This window comes from Lactuca virosa, chromosome 5 (genome assembly GCF_052849685.1).
Source record: "Lactuca virosa cultivar CGN04683 chromosome 5, Lactuca_virosa_CGN04683_v6, whole genome shotgun sequence".
Lineage (NCBI taxonomy): Eukaryota > Viridiplantae > Streptophyta > Magnoliopsida > Asterales > Asteraceae > Lactuca > Lactuca virosa.
Window position 1 is genome coordinate 181,517,482 of NC_136430.1, and position 22,449 is coordinate 181,539,930.

The 22,449-nt window shown below is 30.5% G+C and overlaps 1 protein-coding gene across 2 annotated transcripts; it reads right to left on the reverse strand.

The window, feature by feature from the left end:
• Positions 1-519: 519 nt before the first annotated feature.
• RUS1 (root UVB sensitive-like protein (Protein of unknown function, DUF647)) lies at positions 520-21,997 on the reverse strand. 2 transcript variants are annotated; one of them, XM_079051569.1, is made up of 9 exons: positions 21,894-21,997; positions 21,440-21,509; positions 5,150-6,016; positions 4,777-5,052; positions 4,632-4,688; positions 4,328-4,526; positions 4,023-4,138; positions 2,244-2,423; positions 520-956 (listed from the first exon to the last, which is right to left on the reverse strand). In XM_079051569.1, exons 3-9 carry the CDS (start codon positions 5,909-5,911, stop codon positions 693-695), a joined length of 1,854 nt encoding a protein of 617 aa, XP_078907695.1. In that variant the 5' UTR covers positions 5,912-6,016; positions 21,440-21,509; positions 21,894-21,997; the 3' UTR covers positions 520-692. The 2 variants fall into 2 exon arrangements, with proteins under 2 accessions (XP_078907695.1, XP_078907694.1); XM_079051568.1 differs by lacking the exon at positions 21,894-21,997 and adding an exon at positions 21,702-21,871.
• Between the last annotated feature and the right edge of the window lie 452 nt (positions 21,998-22,449).

The following is a 22,449-nucleotide window of genomic DNA, read 5'->3' on the forward strand; positions in this document are numbered from 1 at the left end:
CATTGAATTAAAGTTCATTGACTACAACTACAAACACTAAGCCCCAAACCGTTGAGGAAAGTATATTACCCACGAATACACCCTTGGAGAAGATTGATGTCACATCTAAAATAACCAAAGAAGAGTAAAGAATTCTTAATGGGGATTTTAAAAACAAGCATGAACCAAGACAAACACAGCTTAGAATTTTCTGATTTATCATTAGAAATTTCAATCCTCGTAATGGAAGAATTTGAAATATCTTACTGGGCATAAATATTTAACATTTTTTTAGAAGTATGAAACCTAAAGTGAACCGAACCAAACCAAGTAAATGATTAACCTCAATTTCCGTTTAATTTTGCTCATTCAAATAGTTCTAATGTTAGCATGTACATCCTTTGGACTACAATCAGACAAGCTTTTTAGGGCTATTTTCATAATAAAGATAAAGGTCTTCATGTTTTTTGCACGGACAAGAGTACAAACTTTGTACCATTTTTTTGGATAACAAAAAGGGTAATCATGTCAGATTGCAAGTCAAACACAAACACAGTAAAACATGTTATAATCTGCCTAGCAAATAACACAATGTGATTAATCGTTTCAACTTGCACAATCCCTCTACAATCTTTTTCTTCAAATCCTCTACACATTTTTCAACAACTATCTTTTTTTTTTCTATACGTTATTAGAAGACATTGAATCAAGAATCAAGAATCTACACGAATTCTATGAGGTAAAGGCCTAGCTACAAGGCTATCGGTTACCCAACCCGCAACTTCCCCATCATGTTTAGCATGATTGAATTCTCTTTCTACATATTCTAAAGATATTTGTAGCAATCCGCCAGGTGTACAATCGTCATTGGTGCTTATAGATTTCAAACCAACGTTTTTCTCCAACCAGTAGAGGTAACTCACATGGAACATTGACTTTAGCATATCTTGTGGCGTACATATATCTTTCAGTATCACCTACATTCAATATTTCATCATTATATATATATATATATATATATATATATATATATATATATTCGGATGACATTGTTATAGTTGGATAGATTTTCCATTTTATACCAATTTATCCATTCACCCACTGAACTATTGTTTTCTATTTGTTTAGCCACCACATTATTATTATATAAATAAAAGAAAACTTAATTGTTTAAAGGTTAAATCGATAGAGGTGTTATTATAATTTATAACAATTATAAAAAGGGTTAAGGTTAAAATTGGTCTTCCAATTAACTTTGCATAAGTTACCAACTTTTTTTACAAATTTGCCCCAAGTTTTTAAGTTTTATGACAAATTTGGTCACACCTTTTTAACAAATTTTGTTTTTTTTAATGATTTTTTTGTTTTGTTTTTGACAACTTTGACTTTAATTTTCGGAATAAAATTTTTTTGTTTTTTTTACCACTTTGTTTTACACATTTTTATATATTTTGTTTTGTTGAATGGGTAGGCAAAAAAGAGCAATTATGTTGTATTTTTTACAATTAGCATATACATTATAATATATCTTCTAATTAATCTCATTATAAATTTATTTTTACACTATATATGGAAAAGCATAAAAATGAGTGAAAACGAAGTAAAAACAAAGTTGTACAATGTAAAAACATGTATAAACGTATAAAAATATTGGAAAAAAACATGTAAATATGTGTAAAATGTAGTAAAAAAAAAAAAAAACTTGAAAAAACTAAGTAATAAAAAAATCAAAACAATACAAATTTTTATTTGAAACATTAATAGAAATTTGTAAAATTTAAAAAAATTTAGGAAATCAAAATTTGCAAAGAAAGCTTAGACCAAATTCATAATAACAATCAAAACTTGGGGCTAAATTGTAAAAATAAAAAAACAAATTGAGCAACCTTAGGCCTTAAGCTTCCAAAAAGAAGGAAGTTTATTGACTAAATGAGTACAAGGACAATAGTTGGAGGACCAATTTCATCCATAACCCTAACAAAAAAAATGACAAAACTACATAAATGGTCCCTGTCCTTTACCAAATCTCACGAATTCAATCCCTGTTAAACCTAAAAAGACCAAAATACCCTCGCATGCTGGGCATGCGACCTAACAGATGAAAATGGACATTGTGGAGTAAAAACAACCTTCCATTCAAGTTTTGCAAACCACAAGAACCATTTGCGTCATAAAAAATTAGCAGGGACTGAGTTTGTGACTTTTGGCAAACCACAGGGGGACCATTTATGTAATTTTGTCAAGATTGGAATTTATTTACTTACACAAAATTTGCCATGATGGTGAGTCAAAATGTAGCCTTGGTTTGTATACAAGTGAAGCAATGAATGTGCATCTGCTCTGTTTTTCACAATATCTGAGAGCTTTGATCCGAGCATTAGACGTTGCTCGATTGTAGCAGCAGCATCTTTAGCTTCTGTTGACAGTACTCTATGCTCTTCCGCCTAATCACACAAAATCAAAACAAATCATTTAATATTTACGTAAAACCCCCTATATTTTGGCCATTTTTACGGTTTGACCCTAAACCCAAGTTTGACTTTGACATTTATTCTAGACAAAAACAAAACTGCAAAATGGTCCCTGTAGTTTGTCGAAAATTACCACTTTGGTCCAAAAAGTTTTGGAGTAGCACTACCGGTCCGAAAATTTCATTTTGTTGCGAGTTTAGTCGAAATTTTTTGAAACTTTTTATAATGATGGATTTGCCCTTATTGTTAAACTAAATAAACTAGATGGAAAATGAAAATACAAAGGGCAAATTTGTCATTTTAAGAAAATTCAAAACAAATTGGTACGAACTCGCAACAAAATCAAAACAAATCATTTAATATTTCGGAATATATATACAAAAAAGCCACTAATTTTGGACATTTTTACAGTTTGATCCTAAACCATAAACCCAAGTTTGACATTTTTTCTAGACAAAAACAAAATTGCAAAAATGGTCCCTGTGGTTTGTCGAAAATTGTCACTTTGGTCCAAAAAGTTTTGGAGTAGCACTACTGGTCCGAAAATTTGATATTGTTGCGAGTTTAGTCGAAAAACTTTGAAACTTTTTATAATGACGGATTTGCCCTTGGTATTTTCATTTTTTTGTTATTAAGAGTAATTAGGTAGGGGGCCAGGGAGTGGGGTGATTCTTTTCTTTTTTTAATTTAGAAAATTGTTAGACTAAATAAACTAGATGGAAAATGAAAATACAAAGGCAAACTTGTCATTTTAAAAAATTCAAAACAAATTGGTCCAAACTCACAACAAAACTTTTTGGACCAAAGTGACAACTTTCAACAAACCACAGGGACCATTTTTGCGATTTTGTCTTTTTTCTATGTCCATCACTTTGATTCAAGTGGTCACAATAAAAAGTTGTCAAAGTTCAGTGGCTTTAGTGGAATATTTAATGTTAAATTTTAGTCCAAAGAGATCCACTAAAGGTCCAAAGCTACTCAACTTTGACCTCTTTTTCTATTGTGACCATTTTAACCTTCTATAGAAGGTCAAAGTTGGGTGGATTTCATTAACCAAACAGATGTATAAAAATGGTGAAAAAATAGTGGTTTTTCTGTATATTTCACTTATTATTTAGTAGACTTTCCTAACTTCAATTTAGTTTTGTAGAAGCCTTTTTTTCTAGATAGAAATCAAATCGTTTATCTTTTGTTACTTAATAAGAGAGTTAAGTATGAATTTATGCAACAAATTTCGGTTTTTTTTTTCCAATTTTTGAAACAAAGTGTTTTTTCAGACGATATATGCAAACAAGTTTTCCATAAATTCTTATTTATGCAACAATTTTTATGAAAAATCACAAATACGGGACCAAATTAAGAGGAAAAAGATATGAGAAATATTATTGTGTACACATCAAACCATACCTAATTCATGAAACTACAAAAGTGACACTAAGAATATATGAAAACTTATACTATATCTTACACTTCTATAGTTTGAAAACCAAAAGATATTCAGTAATTAAGAAAGTAAGAAACTTATATATGTTATAAAAAGTAAAAACAAAAGACATTTAAAGTTTGACTTACTTTGCCAGCTGGCTTCAAACTGAGAAGTGGGAAAGCAGGGAAAAAGGGTTCTTCATCATTGACTTCTTTGACCGAAGGAATAAGACCACTTAGCAGATATTCACCAAAAACCAAGCCTTCATATTAGTCACAAAAACAAAAATTTAGCATAAAAGGGGTAACTTTCTTGAATGCTATAATGGAGAAATAAAAAGAAGTAAAGTGTAATTTCTTGCATACCCTTTTTACTTATCGTGTAAAGGAACTTGAATTATATAAAGAAAAAAGTTGAAAAGATTAAAAAGAATATGGAAAAAAAATAGTACTTGCTCGATAAGGATTCAAAGTCCTTAGTTGAATGGATTGATAAGATTTGAGATTGCAGAACATGTGGACCCCAGTTACTACAGCAAAAGTAGCAAGAGCCAAAGGCGTTGAAGATTGTATGCAATTTGCTAATGCAATTCCAAGCATTATTCCAATAGATTTGCTCACCATTCCCTGAGCTTCTCCCTTTGCTATTACCTTTCATAATTATATTCAAAATCATCATATAGAGATTCATATAATCATATTGACAAACATTAATCAAGTTCCTTTTTCTCTTATCAATATGTAATTGGAAATTACCTCAGCAAAGTTCCTTTGAGCAGCAAATCCTGCATAGAAACAGCTCCTTGTAGCAGCCTATCATGTAAAGAATTCAACTTCATAAAATAATCTTTTCTATAAAGAACAAATCAGCTGAAAGTTTTTGATGAATTCAAGAAAATACCTGAATAAGTGCAGCTGCAGATCTCCCTGCTCCAGCAGCAGCACCAATGGAGACAAAAAGATGAGGGAAAGCAGGAGTCAAGATTTCCATACCAAAAGCAGCGTTTTCCATGAAATCAGCAAACAATCTCCATCCCTTTGGATTCACATCAAAATGTCGCCCAAATTTTGACAAAAAGATTTTGCTTAGGTATCCAATTCCATCTTTGAGCACCCAATTTACAGCTGCAGCAGTTGGAATCGCCCCTTTCCCCAATCCAACAGCGTATAACAACGACTACAAGAGACAATCATCATCTAGGTAAACAAACCCTAATCCAAAATTGATGGAAGCTTAAAGAATCAATAAGGGAAACCCAATAAATTAAACTTACTTGTGTGGCTAGAACACCACTAACTTGAGCGGCGATTCCCTGAACGCCTCTCCAGAGAGAATACTCCAAGTAATCGCTAGTAACACTGTTTGGAAACCCTTCAGGGAGCATCAAACGCATGAAGAGCTCCCTGCATTGAACCCACATATTCGGAATTATGTCTCCAAAGGACAATGTCGATGAAGCTTTTGAAGATGATGGCGATGGCCACCAAGCCCATGTTACAGGCGGAACAACAAACACGTCTCTGAAATGGTCTGGAATGAGCTTTGTTCGTTTACCTCCTTTCACTTCCCAGATAACTTCTTCATCGGTAGTACTGTTTTCAGTCCCGGAAGCAATTGCGTATGCTCGAGAAGCGGATTGAAAGAGGAAAGCGAAGCATAGTGAAGAGAGTAATACATAGAAGAGAACACGCTTTATATGTGAATTTTCATCTTCGTTTTCATTTTCGTTGTTATCATCGTCATCACCGTCACCAGACCACCGCCCCCACCAATTACTTAAACCGCCGCCGCCACTGGAACCACCACCGCTACCTACAGAAACGATGGGAAAATAGGGTACAGTTGGGAGTAATTTCTGTGGGGGTTTTCGTGAAGTGGGGAAATGCGAAAGGATGGGTAATGGTTTCCATGGCTGACGAAGAGTTGGGATTTTGGAGGCGGAAGTGGTGGTGTACAGGAAAGTTGGACGTGGTGAAAGGAGAAGCATCGGTGGTTTAGTGATCGATGATGGTGGCGGCGCCGGCGAGAGAAGCATGCTTTTTCTTGCGGAGGTCAACCAGTAATCTCAACAACGGTGGTTAAACCCTGTTCGGCTGAGCAGGCGAAATTACGGTGATGTGGACTTTACTTCTTTCTTTTCCTATAACACCAAAGGGGAATATGACACCAAATGACAATGTACTTCGTTATGACAAAAAAAAAAAAAAAAAAAAAAAAAAAACCATATATTATATTGTTGTTGAACAACAATTAAGGATTTATATTTTATTTAGTGAATTGTTTCACTAAAGTCATTAATTTGAAAGAAAAAAAAATTATCATCACTACTATTTTTGTGATCTATTGGTTCAGCTGATTAATGGGTTTTTTTTCTTATTAAACACACTAAACTTTAACATATTTTTCTGATTTGATTATAATGTTTTTTAAATTTTGTATTTTTTTTTGTTAAAAACAATATTTTGTTGAAAAAATCATTACATTAATGCATAATAGATATTTTCAGATGCTTCTTTAGGCTCTTTTTTCTCATCCATGTTGATGAAATGCATATTGAAAATTTTTAAACTTTATAGATTCATAAACTAACAAATTCAAATAAATGGGAACCATAATATTTTTCACCTTAAATAAACAACTAGGCTTAATGCCTTGTTCTCAAGTTTTTTAATTAAAGGAATGAAATGGAAGGAAAGAAAATGGATGGAATGAGAGGAAATGAAAAAACAATATATATATATATATATATATATATATATATATATATATAATCACGTGTGTTCTTGAATTAGATGAGAATGAAATGGAATTGAAGGATTTAAGTTTTTTGTTTTTGTTTTCCCCTCCTAACCTTTCCAAAAGTGGGACGGTAAAAACGACACTTATTTTCAGGGTCAGTCCTAAGGGTGTGCAAAGTGTGCAGCCGCATAGAACCCCGAAAAAAATAGGGCCCGAATTTTAATAAAAATAAAGTAAATTTTTGTTTGGTCAGCTGGCTAAGGCGCTCGTCTATCGGCTTATTTTGCTATTTGGCGTGGGTTCGATCATCATCTTATATATTTTTTAAGCAAATCAATGAAAGTTACATTTTTGAGCCTTCAAATTTAATAGTTAATTGAATTTGCTATTTGGCGTGGGTTCGATCCACATCTTATATATTTTTTAAGCAAATCAATGAAAGTTACATTTTTGAGTATTCAAATTTAATAGTCAACTGAATTTAGTAAATGTGTTATCCCCATTTTATATCTTTATTGAGCAAATCAATGAAAGTAATACAAATTTAATAGTTATTTTAATTTAATAAATCATTTTTCATAAGTTATAAGTTTGGCCTCTCTAACTTTTATAAATTTACATTTGTTTTTTTTAATCAATTTAATTATTATTTTTCCTCGTACAATTCATCACCCCTTATTATTCTATGAATCGAAAACAAATTATGAATCTATCTACATATATTTTTAAGTAATTGATAATGTTATGGTTATATATATATATATATATATATATATATATATATATATATATATATATATATATATATATATATATATAGAAAAAGAGAGAGAAAGAGAGAGGGGGGTTTAATTGAGAAAAAAAAATGTTGAGAATGGGGGAATCATTCTCGGTCACACATTTATTTTGCGGCAAAACACTCTATCGTACCGGCGGAAATGGATAACGGATAAACATTTGTTTTCCAACCAAACATGTTTACTTAAATTATGTTAATCATTACCTTAATATATACAAAAACATAATTTTTTTTTTATTTAGAAACTCATTTTTATCGAAAAATCATTTTAAATATATCAAAATTCATAATTTTTTATTCTCCATAAATAGACATCCATATTGATATAGTTTTAAGATAAAATAATTTTTTTTTTAGAATTTCAGCTCTCGTTATTCATAAGTGAATAAAAATCTATCAGATTTTTATTACAGTACATTCGTTATTCACTTATGAATAAAACGTATGCTTAACTTTTTTTATAGTTTAAATGTTGTTTATATATGAATATGACACGTAATAAAATTTTCGTACTTAAAATATATTTTTTACATCATCTTTCGTCATATATTTCTATTTATATATGAATAAAACGTGTATTAGTTGTCGTCATATTTTATATTAATATATGAATAAAACATTTATCAGATTTTTGTTACAGTTAATTTGTTATTCACATATGAATAAGTAGTATAAATGATACTAAAACTGTAAAAAAAATTAAATCATATACTTTTGTTCATAAGTGAATAATGAATGTACTGTAATAAAAATCTGATACATTTTTATTCATTTATGAATAACGATAGCTGAAAATATAAAAAAAAATATTTTATCTTAAAACTATATCAATATGGATGTCTATTGGTAGAGAATAAAAAATCAAGAATTTTGGTACATTTAAAATCATTTTTCGATAAAAATAGCTTCTTAAAAATTAAAAAAACGAAAAAATCTATGTTTTTATATATATTAAGATAATGATTAGCTTAGTTTAAGGAAACATGTTTTATTGGAAAACACATATGTATTCCTTTCCCATTTCCGCTTGTACGACAGAAGCTTTTGCAGCAAAAATAAATGAGTGATTGAGAATGATTCCCCCATTATCAACCTTTTTTATTTTCTCAATTTAACTTACCTCTCTCTCTCTATATATATATATATATATATATATATATATATATATATATATATATATATAATGTTATCATTAAATCCACTTATTATGGTAAGAATATAAATTGTTGATGGACCGATTTATAGAATATTTACTTATCTTGTGGGTTGAGTTCACGGTTTGACTCAAGATCCTCAAGATCCCTTCCATCTCTCACATTAGGGGTTATATCCATCTATAAATATATGTGATGAGTAGTAGCAAATCAATACACATGAAATAAAAATGAAAATTCGTTTAGGGTTTGCTGATGGGTTTTAGAGAGAGCTATTGAGATCAAATGGAAAACCTAACCCTAGTTATTCAGATCTGCAGATCATAATGAAATCAGGTATGTAATCGTTCTTTAATGTATAAGATTTCTTTTAATCAGATTCGAAGTTAAAGATCCAAAGTTTATGCTTCTGCGTTTATGTTTTAGTTATCAAAATAACCAACAATAAGTATCAGAGCTTACTCGAATCTGTTACTAGAAAATTTTGATTGGATTAGAAACCATTAAAATTTTGGGATATTTTTAGATCTGTTAACATTTGATCTATAACATACTTGTATATGTAACTTAGTCTTCTTGTTCTTTTCGGTCATTCTTTTCTTGCTTGAAAGCAAGATGGTACCAGATTGTGATGCTTAAGTATTTCTCTTATGAGATTTAAACTACAAGCCAAGGTTTAATTGACTGCTTTATTTGTGGATGTCCAGTAATAATATCAAAGCTTTATTGTTTTAATTGATTAAAAGATTTTATGATTATTAAAGTCTAATAAAAAAATAAAAAAAGACAATAGTGACCATAAAGAGGTTTTATCATGTATCTAAACTTTAGATACATACGGTATATTTAAAGAATATATTTATATATAATTTGTGGACTATAAATTTTTGATTTTTTTTTTCAAATCTTCATCAAGATAAAACCCAATCTGGACTAATATATTGGTTAATATTATTTTGTATATCGTTGATTCGATTAAACCTTTTGATTATGGATCCCCTGTCTTATATTATTTGATTGAGGGATAATATAAAGATAATGAAACAGGAAGTGATCACATGGTCATTTATATGGATTTTTTTAAATCAATTTGACAAAAACGAAATCAATAACATTATGTTTTATTTAGGAAGCGATCACATGTATATCAATTCTATTTTATTTTGGGGACTCATGGATATGCATATATTATTATTGTATTGCATTATCATAAGGTTAAGTTTCCATGCGTTATATATATTTTGGGTGAAAGATGGTACAACTCATTTTTAAGGACTTTTTTAAGCGGCAGTAACTTCTTTTTTTAGTCCCTATATGAGGTTAATGTTTGGATGCCGACATTTTTTTGGGGACTATACAACCACTCACGTGAATATGTTATATCACACATGGCTTTAATTTGAAACAAGAGATGAAATCAAATTTTGGTTGTTAGAAAATAAATTCTAAATGGTCAAATAACAAAATGGGAATTTTGGATATCACATTACATTTCATTTAAGTTCAAGCATTTTATAGTGTTTTTGAGATGTTTTAAATTCCTCCGATATATTCGTTGCAACAAATCTTCATATTTTGATAATGTTGATTTTTGCTATTGTTGCGATTTCTTATATAAAAACCAATAAAGAATATTTTTGCTTATAAATATCATGATTAATATAATATTGTTACCAAAGTGACATCTATTATTTTAATCAATTTGGTTGTAAATACTTAAAGTTTTATATGATACTGTTTATGTGAACCGTGTTCGACCTAAAGGTAGACACATTTAAAATATTTTAGGTTAATTGTCAATAAACTACAATTATGACATATTTATTTATTTTCAGAGTAAATTAATTGACACAATATATCGCCAAAGTAATCTCTTTTGTGAAAATTAATTTACTAAGAACTTAAATTTTATAGTTTGTGTTTATTAATGCGGATATTAATCGACCCAAAGGTAGGTTAATATTTGGCCGATAAATACATGTTTGATGATAAATATGTGACAACTTTTAGGTTACACGTCATTAATAAGTCAATCCAAAGAGGGGTTTATTAATTTACATGATATATTGTCAATTCTTATTATTAAAATTTATAGTTTATGTGTTTATTAATGCGGGTATTAGCCGACTCAAAGGTAGATTGATAGTTGGCCGAATAAACATATACGTGGTGATAAACATATGATGAATTTTTTTATTCCATGTTTATTGACATGATTTATTGTCAATGTTTATCTTTAAAACAAGGATATCTCTTGCAAGTTAGTATTACTGTCCAAAGACTTGATATTAATGTTGTGTTGATACGTTGTAAAGATGTCATAAATTGAATTTATTGATTATAGTTTATGGATTAATGAGCATAAAATAGATTTGCTTATGTTTTGAATTATGGTATTATATCTGCTAACATTGATCACATTTATGATTTAAGTACCCATCGAGACTAATTTTAAGAAATGGAATGAGGGCATTATGTTAGTTCTCAATTGCATGGATATTGACCTTGCATTTTGGATAAAGCAACATTTTTTGAGGATGTTGAGTTTGGGGGAGAAACAAGGTTAAAACATTGTCCTTAAGGAGGAATCAGTCTTGATTCCTACTAGTGCTTTTGATAGTATGCAGATTATGAATAATTGATCGTCAATGTTATTCAATCTCCTATTCAAAATACACAACCTCAACTTTGGATATGCTATGCGTGGCACCACATTTTTCATCAATTTATTATCTCTTTTGGTTTTGAGGTAAATACATTAGATGATTTTGTGTATCACAGATTAAGTGGGAGTAAATTTATCTTTCTGGTTTTGGGCAGATATCTACGAAATTCAAGTTTGGATCATAAGAAAGTAACCACGTGGATTTTGAGATATCTATATATAACAAAAGGCTATATGCTCAACTATAGGAAATTCAGATGTTTTGGAGATCATTTTTTATTAAGAATATGATTTTATTAAATGCCAAAATGGTTATTGGTCCATATCAAGATACTTTTACATTTTAGCATGATAAGCCATTTTATGGAATAGACTTCGGTAGCTTCTTCCATAATGATTTCATAATTTGTAGCATGAAATATGGTTGCGGGAATTTTTCACAAGGCTACACATTATTGGCATTGAAAGACCACTAAAGTTGTGATAATAAGTCAGAAATGTTATATTCCAATAACAGTAGTTCTACTAAGTCAAAGCATATTGACATCAAGTTTCCTTCTGTTAATACAATAGTGCAAAATGGAAATATATATAGCACATATGAACAAACTCCATAAAAGCGGATCCACTCATAAAAGGGATTATCTCCATAGGTCTTTCATGAGCATATTACACACGTTGGTGTGATATTTGGTTTTAGTGGGTGTTTTATGGTGTTTTATGTGTTGTTTAACAACAATTATGTTTTTCTGTACAGAATTAAGAATTCGGTTAACTCCATATTTAGTTGCACTTATTTGAAGTTTGATCTCACTTCAAGTTAAAAAGGAACTCGTTGGAAATATATTTAGATTTTAAAACCACACATCATATTTAATCTATGTCGTTAGTTATATATGTATATGTGACCATTGATAGGTTTAGTTACGTAAGTTGTAACGAATACCACTTTGATCATATACTATTATGATTAGTGGACGAGATTGTTTAAGGGTACCAATATTATGATAACATCCATTAAAGCGCTTATACAATTATACATACATTTATATATTTGTGGTCCAGTGAGAGATTGTTAGATAATTATGGGACCACATCATATATATATATATATATATATATATATATATATATATATATATATAATGTTATCATTAAATCCATTTATTATGGTAAAAATATAAATTGTTGATGGACCAACTTATAGAATATTTACTTATCTTGTGGGTTAAGTTTCCTGTTTGACTCAAGATCCTCAAGATCTCTTCCATCTCTCACATTAGATTTTATATCCATCTATAAATATATATGATGAGGAGCAAATCAATACACACAAAAAAAAATGAAAATTAGTTTAGGGTTTGTTGAGGGGTTTTAGGAGAGCTCTTGAGATCAACTAGAAAATCTAACCCTAGTTATTAAGATTCGAAGATCATAATGAAATCAGGTATGTAATCGTTCTTTAATGTTTAAGTTTTATTTTAATCAAATTCGAAATTAAAGATCCAAAGTTTATGCTTCCGCGTTTATGTTTTAGTTATCAAAATAACCAATAATATTATCATAGTAACATGTTGAACCGACATTAGAATTTTTCAGACATATGGTGGTTTTAATACATCAAATAAAATATAACTACTTAAACCGTAAAACTGATAAAATATGATGGTTTTTATGGACTTTGTCCTTTGTTATTTTACTAAAAGGGAAACAAAAGAAACACCGGATTATCATCCCAAATGTTTAAAAAGACTATTATGTTATTTGTATTGATAGCTCTTTTATTTTAGTGAAATTAATGTTTTCAAATTGAATAATATAATAAAATCGATTGTATACTGCATTATCAATTTTCGTAAAAACTAATTTCATTTAGAAAATTATTGTCATTTTGCCCAAAAGTACCGGAGGAGTCATCCCTTCTACCATCACCATGAAAGCAATTTCCCACTTTTTCTTGCTCACATATGAAGATTAATTTGGATCTTAAAGAAAATGTATTTGAAGAGATGATTATGGAAGAAAAGGGTCTGGTTTCAAAGCTTTAGGAGAGAGAGAGAGAGAGAGAATGGGCTTCGAGGTAGGGATTATCTACAGTCATCACCGTCGCTGGAACTCACACTGCAAAAGAAGATGAGAGTAAAACCCAATTCGAATGTTACTGTTTTGATTTTGGTTTTGATATTGATCTCACTGTCTCGATTTGTTTATCTTAAAAAACAATTAGTTTAAGATTTGGTTTGTGGATTTGGGTTCTTATTTTGGTTTACAACTTTGATTCTCATCTGAACAATGGCGGTTTCAAGGTTTGATTGGTGGAGAAGAACGATCGTCAAAGGTGGGTAAGAGAGAGAGATGGATAAAGAGAGTAGTGGGTCGCCTTCTTTATTTGTTTTAACATTAATATTTAAATAAAAATAAAAATAAATTGTTTAAGAAAATAAAAAAACAAACTAAAAGGGTAGATTAGTCTTTTCAAGTTTAACAAGGACAAATTTCACAATGAAACTAGCTGAAAATGATTATGAAACCAAAAAAATCGAGGTTTGGACTAAACCTTAGAAAAAATACATATCACAAAGACTATTTTTGCAGTTTTGTCTAATTTAAATTAAGAATGTCATGTAATCTTTTAACTCATATGTTATGCAACCAAATTTCTAGGCTATCAGGGTGTTAAACATTAATTTAACCAAAATTACAAAATATAATAATTTTAATATATACAAAAATAATGTAATGGTTATTTTGAACATCAATGGATAATACGCGTAAGTTTTATTAAGGCTTAATAGTGATTTCACATCTCATATCTATCTCTCTATGTGTGTGAGACACATCAAAGTTATATCAACTTTTTCTTTCTCCTCGTACTTCATTTGTAAATGATTTCTAAACTCATTTGATGATCATCTTTCTTATACCTAGCCCATTTTTATATAAAACTAAAAATTCCACCTCCCGCTTCATGGGGACACACTTGCAATTTCCAATTGCCTTTACCAAACTCGTAAGTTTCAATGCCCGTTTTTTCGAGAGACGTAATCTGTAAATTTTCTATCAGGCAATAAGCATTTTTCTAATTTTTTTAAACAGATGAATCATTTGCTGTAAAAAAATTCGACCAGGGACCTTTTTTATAAATTACTGGGACAATTTTGTTATTTATTTTCTAAAAAGGAACCAAAACCTAACAACATATGAAATTGTTATGGCGAAATTGTCAAACCCAAAGAGTATAATATTTATACACATGACCCATCTCTATAAAATACCATACTTTTCTGTAAATTACAAACATTTTTTGTAATTTATTTTCTATACACAGACCAAAATATGAAATGCAAATTTGAGTGGGTAAAAGTGATATTTTACAAAATGGAGGGTGGAAAGTGTCATTCTACAAAGTAAGGGGGAAGCCGAGATATGAAAGCCTAGGGGCCAAAGCTACCACCCTAAAATCTTTTTGTGGCTAAAGTCTAAAATAACAAACTTTGGCCAAATAAAACCACAAAAAAATACTATTAGCCAAAGTCTAAAATAAAAAACTTTGGTGGCCAAGTCTAAAACCTAAAAATATATTATTCCTAAGCAATTAGCTTTTTAATGTATATAAAAATAATTCATAGTTATATTAATTAATAAAAAAAATTGCATTTGAAATTAAACATTTCAAAAATACATTTCATAAGAAAATTAAAAATACAAAAATCAGAATTTAAAAAAGATATTTCTCAACCCAACGTTCTACAAAATCATGTTTGCATGCAATGACCATTCTCAATAGCGAATCGTGTAAATGATCCAAGAGAAAACCGTAACTCTTTATGTTGCTGATCTTGTACTCGATACCACTTTATTTTCGTTATTAAAATCGTTAAAGTCAGACATTATCTCACACATATCTCTCAATGATGAGTGTAGTGTGACGAATACGATTTTTTCCTTATTCGCGAGGCCCTAAACCTTTAATCATTAAAGTATTTTGGGGAATTATGTGTCAAAGGAGGTCATGTAAGACCTCCATTTATAGGTACGATCCTCCATTATGATGATCCATTATAACAGCCCAAGCCACCTCGCGTAGAAAATGTTTATTTATAAAGATTATGATATTCTTAATGTGAGGCCTTGATAATGTATACTTTCGACGGACCACTTTGTTGTTGGGTCAATTTGTTGTTATATATCATGTTGAATTTGTTGATTTTCACAGTCATATCTTACCGCATGATTCTTACCATTGACTTGATTTTTAAAAGCTTGAAGAATCCAGATTCCAAAATATGTAAAATCATTATTAATTTCCAGTAATCATGTCTTCTAGAGCTTCGGCCCAAACTTTAGCCAAAGCCACCTCTTCGACGAGTGCCCATGCTTTTTCTTTTTCTCGGAGGTGGAGAAATTTTGTCTAAGGACTTGTCATATTGTTCTTGATATTGATTTTATAGTATGTTTTCCTAGCTGTCTTCGTTCGATTCATCTACTTCATAATATTTTTTAAAGTTTTCTTTTTGTTGTAGTAGTTCAAATTAGTTGTAGGAATTTTGTGTCGACATTTGGGATTGAAAAAAATGTGGGAGTATGATGTTTGGCCAGGGGGTTGGTATTGCGTTGTAAAAAAGATTAGTTTATATGATTGTAATTCCAAATATTTTTCAAACTCATTACCCGACCTTTTTCATGGATAGAACTCAATCTATTCGAGCTACCAAGTCTAGGATCTTGTGAGTAAGACATTTTTAGCTAGAGTATTTGAAGAGTTGTATGGATAGAGGTGGAGAATTAAGGTGATATGAAAAGAAGAGAATCGGGTATCTTTAATAGTTTTTGGAAGGAAAAAAGTTAAATATGTTTTTTTTTAAATAATAAATTGTCAAAAGAGCCACCGAGACGGGGGAACAAACAAGGCATGCGAGAAACAACAAACCCATATCAGTTTTCGGGTGATATCGAATCCTTGTGGCGATGTAGCCGCCAGTGACACTTGGTCCACGTTGGACGGTCAAGACGACCCACTTCGAAATCCATGGATTTTAGTTTTTCATCCACCAAAATAGATGAGATACTCTTCCCTTTTTGTCTGTGGTACTAAACAATTTATACTTTTCACACTAGTTATGTATTCCTAACATTTACCAAGGTGTAAACACTCACCCGTTGGTAAATGTTTAAAATTTCAAATCTTGCCAACTCCACTTCTTAAAGCTAGCTTAAAACTTATAACCCTCGGTTCATATATATTCAACCCTTCCTCCGGATCCCGTTTCGTCTTCCTCCACTTCACATGATGTAACACCCATACATTCGGTAAGTCAAATACTTTTTTAATTATTTATGCTTATTTAATTTCTTTGACTTATTACCATTGTGAGACTATCATGAAAACGTGTATCTTGACAATCAAATGAACGATAAGGGAGTAAAGTGAACCCAATTAAGAGTTTAACTTCACAATAGGTGCAATAAGATAAATTACACAAGTTAAAGGTATGTTTTAAATCGAAGAAACACTAAAGCACATGTTTTAATTAGACTTGGTTTTGACTCTCTTGACCGTTTGATTAGCCGTTGAACGACATAAATACAACTTTTTGTGTTTTTTTTTAATATCTAAGACATTTTCACCTATAAATACCAGTGGCCAGTCTAGAATAGAAAATCATATGGTTCATTAATTTTTCTATATATATATATATATATATATATATATATATATATATATATATATATATATATATATATATATATATAATTTTTTTTTCTATATAAATTCAAAGATTTTTATTGGTAAGGTAGGTCCTAAATATATTTTAATATAGGTCCTAAAACATTTCTATAGAAATTTTAGATAAATTAAAAAAAATAGGTGGGTCCTAGGACCCACCTTCCTTACACCTAACCTCGCCACTGATAAATACAACCCTATATAACCATATCTTTTACACCATTCTTCTCCTCTTGTATTTACGTACCACACATTTATCTTGTCAAAATCCAAATACCCCACCAAGTAATCGAAACTGCAATCCTGGTAATCCTTTTGGGTTAGATACAACTACACACTAATACCCGAATATTGAATCACCTCAAATTGGTTTTATGAAATTTCTCCAAGGTGGTTCCTTTGTCCCAAAAACTCAACTTTTTCAACAATCATACCAAGTTTTCCTACCCTATCTACAAAAATTCCAATACGTTTTCATATACCAACAACCCTTCCAAACACAACCACAACCATTAACTCGACAACCTTCACAACCATAGGCTTCACCATGACAACATTCAAAACCACATTTTTCACCACTTCAGATTTTATACCCAAAACACAAGTCGAACAATCCCGTTCAACAAAGAAGAAAGGAAAAAAGACCCTCTAAACCACTCAAAACGAAAGGGTGGCTTGGAAAAAGGAGGAAGAAGTGAATTTAGCATAAGTGCAGTTTCAGCTTCCCAAGACACCTTAGTTCGAGATGCTCGAACATAGGGCTATTCACTATTTGGTTAAAACCGAATTGTCCAAACGAACAATTTGGATTTGACTATCTCGTTCAGATATTCGGATTTTTGGATTGATTTTAAGCTAAACCGAATTATTATTTGGCTTTCGGATTGGTTTTGGTTTATAAAATAAGAACCAAATAGTCCAAAAAAACGAATAACAACTTATTATTTATTTTTAATGTATATTTTTAATCATTTATAAATTTACTAAATTATTATTTTTAATTATTAGAACTTTCATCCAATATCATACCTTAATATGTACTTCTTATCTAAGAGTTTTTTGTCAATGAAATATTAAACTGTAATCAATTTTTCTTAATAGTTGTTTGTAAATTATTATTTATAACTAAAAAGTTGTTTTAGTTACTTTTATATGGTTGACTAATATTTAACTTATATATTTTTTAAAATATCTTGCCTCTTAAAAACCGAATTGTAAAAAACGATCCAACCGAATTGTAATTTGGTTGGATCGAATCGGATTTGAATTTAGTTTAGACATTTGGATCCATGTTCGAGAAACCAAAATCTATTTGGATTTACTTGATCGGATCGGATCAAACCGATTCATCCAAATGAACACCCCTACTCAAACACCACCAGGTTGTTTTTGGAAAAAAGTTCGAACCATTTTCTATAATTAATGGGAAATGAAATCTGAAATCCTGACTAAATTACTTCGAAGTGGCGCGATTTGAGGTTGAAATAATCCGAATTCGGCGGAATTTTCAGGAATCTCACCAACTTACACAAAATCGGGTCAAGCGATTTTAATGTGTTTTCACGGATATTGAATAATATGAAAAAACAGTAGCAACCTGCAAAGCTTTTCCTTATATCCTACCATGGCAAAAGTTAAAGGATGCTCCAAAATGGAAACATATGCAAGAACCGGATCGTACGGTTCGAAGCGTTCGAGAAATGTCGGTCGAAGCACATGTTCACAACAATCAAATGACAGGACACACATTGACATCAATGATGGGTTGGTGGATGTTGAAAATGAACAACCTCTACGTCGACCGATAGAAAGAAATAAGGCAAAGAAAGCAGTTTCTGTTTCGAGTTAAAAAAATTTGAGTATTAGCGTTATCGATTATTTTGGAGAAAACTTTGATCGATATATCCAACAAGAAGAGAACAAAGTTGTGATGATGAGTTGGGTGGAACAAAAAATCGTAGACGCGCAAACATCATTACAAAGGAATGCTGATTTGGAGGTTTTGAAAATGATGCACGACGACTACGAAGACGAAGATTTGGAGATATTTCTTATGATGAAAGAATCCGTCCGAGCGAGGTACAGGAATAGAGATTAGTTTTTTTTTCCTATGTTTGAGATTTTTATGTTAGTTTTTATTTTATGTTTTAACTTCTTTTTTTTAATTTTTGATTATTTTTTATTTTAATCAAGTATTTTTTTTATTTTAATTTCAATGAATGAAAAACTAATTAAAAAAATAATCTAGCATTTTTATTATATTTTTGATTTAATTTTAAACCAAAATGATGATGTGTAGCGGTGGATATTAGTGGGTATACCAATGTACTATGGTTGTGTGTAGTTATGATGTGATAATGACATGATACCGACCATATTTGCGGTTAGTGGTAGGTACTCCACAATGCCTTATAGCGCTAAAGGCCATGTTTTTGTAAGTTGTATTGCTTTTCCTTTCTTTTAGATTGTAGAAGGTATGAACACACCATAGATTCCATAATTAGGTCGATTTTTTTTGTAATTATATGATGGTGTGGTATAAGCAAATTGAAACCATAAGTGAGTGATGACCCAAAAAAAATCTTAGGGCTATTTGGTATGCCTCTTACCTTTCCGGTAAGAGGTTAGGTCTTAAGTTAGTTAGATACAAACTAATTTAATACCACAATTAAAAGTCTATGATTCAGTCTAAGATGTTGGTGATTTTAGTGTCACCATGCATTTTAGGTAATTGGAACTAACATGTGAGCTAAGAGGATTATTATTTGTACTATATATTTGGTGAATGCGGAGTGCACGTATATATAAGATCGAATTATAAGCCGATACGGCAGAAAGATGGGGGTTAAGGGGGCTGTGCCCCTTTGCAAGGTCCTAAGGGAAGCGCCCCTAGCAGGGTCCAAGGGGCAGAGCCCCTAACGACGGTGTTGCTGTCAGCCCGCTAGGTCGAGGGGCAACGCCCTAAAAAGTCTTCGAAAATTTGAATTAGTTTCATTATGGAAAAAACGAATTCTAGTGGGTGATTATGGTAAGATTGACAAATCTTGTCAGTTTTGAAAACCATTGATTAAGACATTAAGTTCATGATTCTCCTAACTAATTTATAAGATATAAACCAGCCATGCATATATACGACTCCTCTTTTGAGCCATACAAAACCCTTCTCAGCTCTACTTCTTCTCGAATAAACTCATAATTCGTCTGACAATTTGACTTGTGTTTCTGTGCTTAGATACACACGTATACTTTTGAATTATCCTAGATTAAATTTCATGTAACCCAAACATAGGATGAAAATATCAGTTCGGAAAGTGACCTTATACTATCCATTAGGAATCCGGTTCTCCACCATCACCTACATATATTCCCCCAACATTAGATATAACCCACACTGACTCAATTAGAATTGAGTTTTGGTAGACCGACATCAGATGAATTAACTAATTGATTGTGTGTTGGTGAATATGTATTATGTAGATGGGTAGCTCAGATTTAAGGGTTTTTATGGTATTTTAAGGTAAATCGGTTCTATGTAGTAGTAATTTAGATATACATATCTATAGATTGTGTGCTCTAGAATGAGATAATGATATATTCCTTAAACTGCAGTCATAACATTGATATTGTTTTTATCCTTTGTTTGTGTTTAATTCCCTTGATAATGGTGGTGTCCATGATGATAAATTTATATATTTGTGTACTAGCGTTCTATTTTTATTTCTTTCTATTGAGCATTATATTTTCACATTTTTTTTTCTTATTAAGCCATTTTACTTTCAAAAATCTTCTCAATTACACATTGTACTTAATTTTTCTTATTAATCTGAAAGTCCACCTGGTTATAGCATTATACATTCATAGCATTATACATTCATCTTTTCTTATTAAGAAATTTTACATTGAAAATACCTACTTATAGTCTTTTACTCTAGGTCTCATCAAGTCATTTTGCTTTGAAATGTGTAACCTTATTTAGCAATTTATGCAACTAGGATGAATTAGGCAGCCACATTTGAACCTTTAAAAAAGGTGACTAGTAAAATGTTGCATATTTTGGTAACAGAAAGAAACATAGTTGCATCATATTTCTTGTAGAAAACTAATAGACGGGAAAATGGCTAAATAGTTATTTGAAAATGTTTCACAATTTAACCAATTTATCTAACAATGTTCATACTTTTACCAAGTAACGCAATAATTTTTCATACTTAATTTTACCAATTTATGCGACACTTACAAATTATGCAAGCACGTTTGAATTGTTTAAACAGGCTTTCATAAGATAATTGCTATAGAATGAAAGTAATTGCATATTCGTCCAAAATACTATTCTGTTTCATAATGGAGAAAAATATATATGATGCTTCAATACATAAACAAACATTTAACTTTTATTAAATAAATCCAAAGTACAAGAATACAATAAAATCAAGAATTTCAAATGATTAGGACAGAGGAAACAGAAGAGTTATGCTAACCTTCATCATTCAAGTTCCATTGTCACAAACAAAGGATTGAATATCCTCTGAGTCTGCTATTTCGATAAACCTGCAACACAAACATCAAATATACAATAAGTTTACAAGGAAAAATTTCTGATCGACTTACTTTCAATATATAGTTTTCAACTTGTTTAGCAAGAAATATGCACAAAAATCTTGGAATTATCATTATCTACATGCTAAACATTTTTCCTACAACGATACTCATATAGCTAAAAAAACCCCTCCAATTAAATACCGTAAAGTCAAGCATGCATGCAGTTCAAACAGATGGCAGATCCTTCAGTAGTAAAGAACACACTAATCGAAGTACACCGATTCAATCCAACCAGAAATACTACTTATCAGATGAAAGTTCTTCACGATATGTCATAGAATTCAAAGTAAAATCAGTCAATCATAACAACTAACTGACCAGATGAGATCATACCAATTAAAGCAGATATCGATCTGTCGACTATATTATGAGAAATCAATACAGAAAGATTTCGATTGTACTTGAAGAGACTCAGATCGTAAATGCAAAACGATAAGTATTTGAAACAATAGTGAAACTTTCAAAGAATAAAAGTAAATGGGATTGAACTTTAAAAGATGTGATATTGCGCTCACTGAAGCCAAACATTATATAAACGTAAATATTAGTCAACTTTCTCTCTCTCTAAAAGTGATGATTTATAGTTAAAATAATGAGTAGCACATTTTGCACCGCCTTGCAAGTTGGAACATATAAAACTTAAGGTTTACGTCATCTTTCTCATTCCTTACATAATTGATGGTTTAATTCTAAAAAACTGAGTTGCATTTTTTCTAAAAAACTGAGTTGCATTTTTTTTAAGAACAACAAAATTTATTAAACGAAACTAGCAAGAGGCTATACAGCTGCAAATATCGTTGAAACATGGCAAAAAGCCTCAACAAACTAACAAAAAATCAACACTTAGGAAATACAAAATTACACCAAAGCTCTATTATAGACCCGGTAT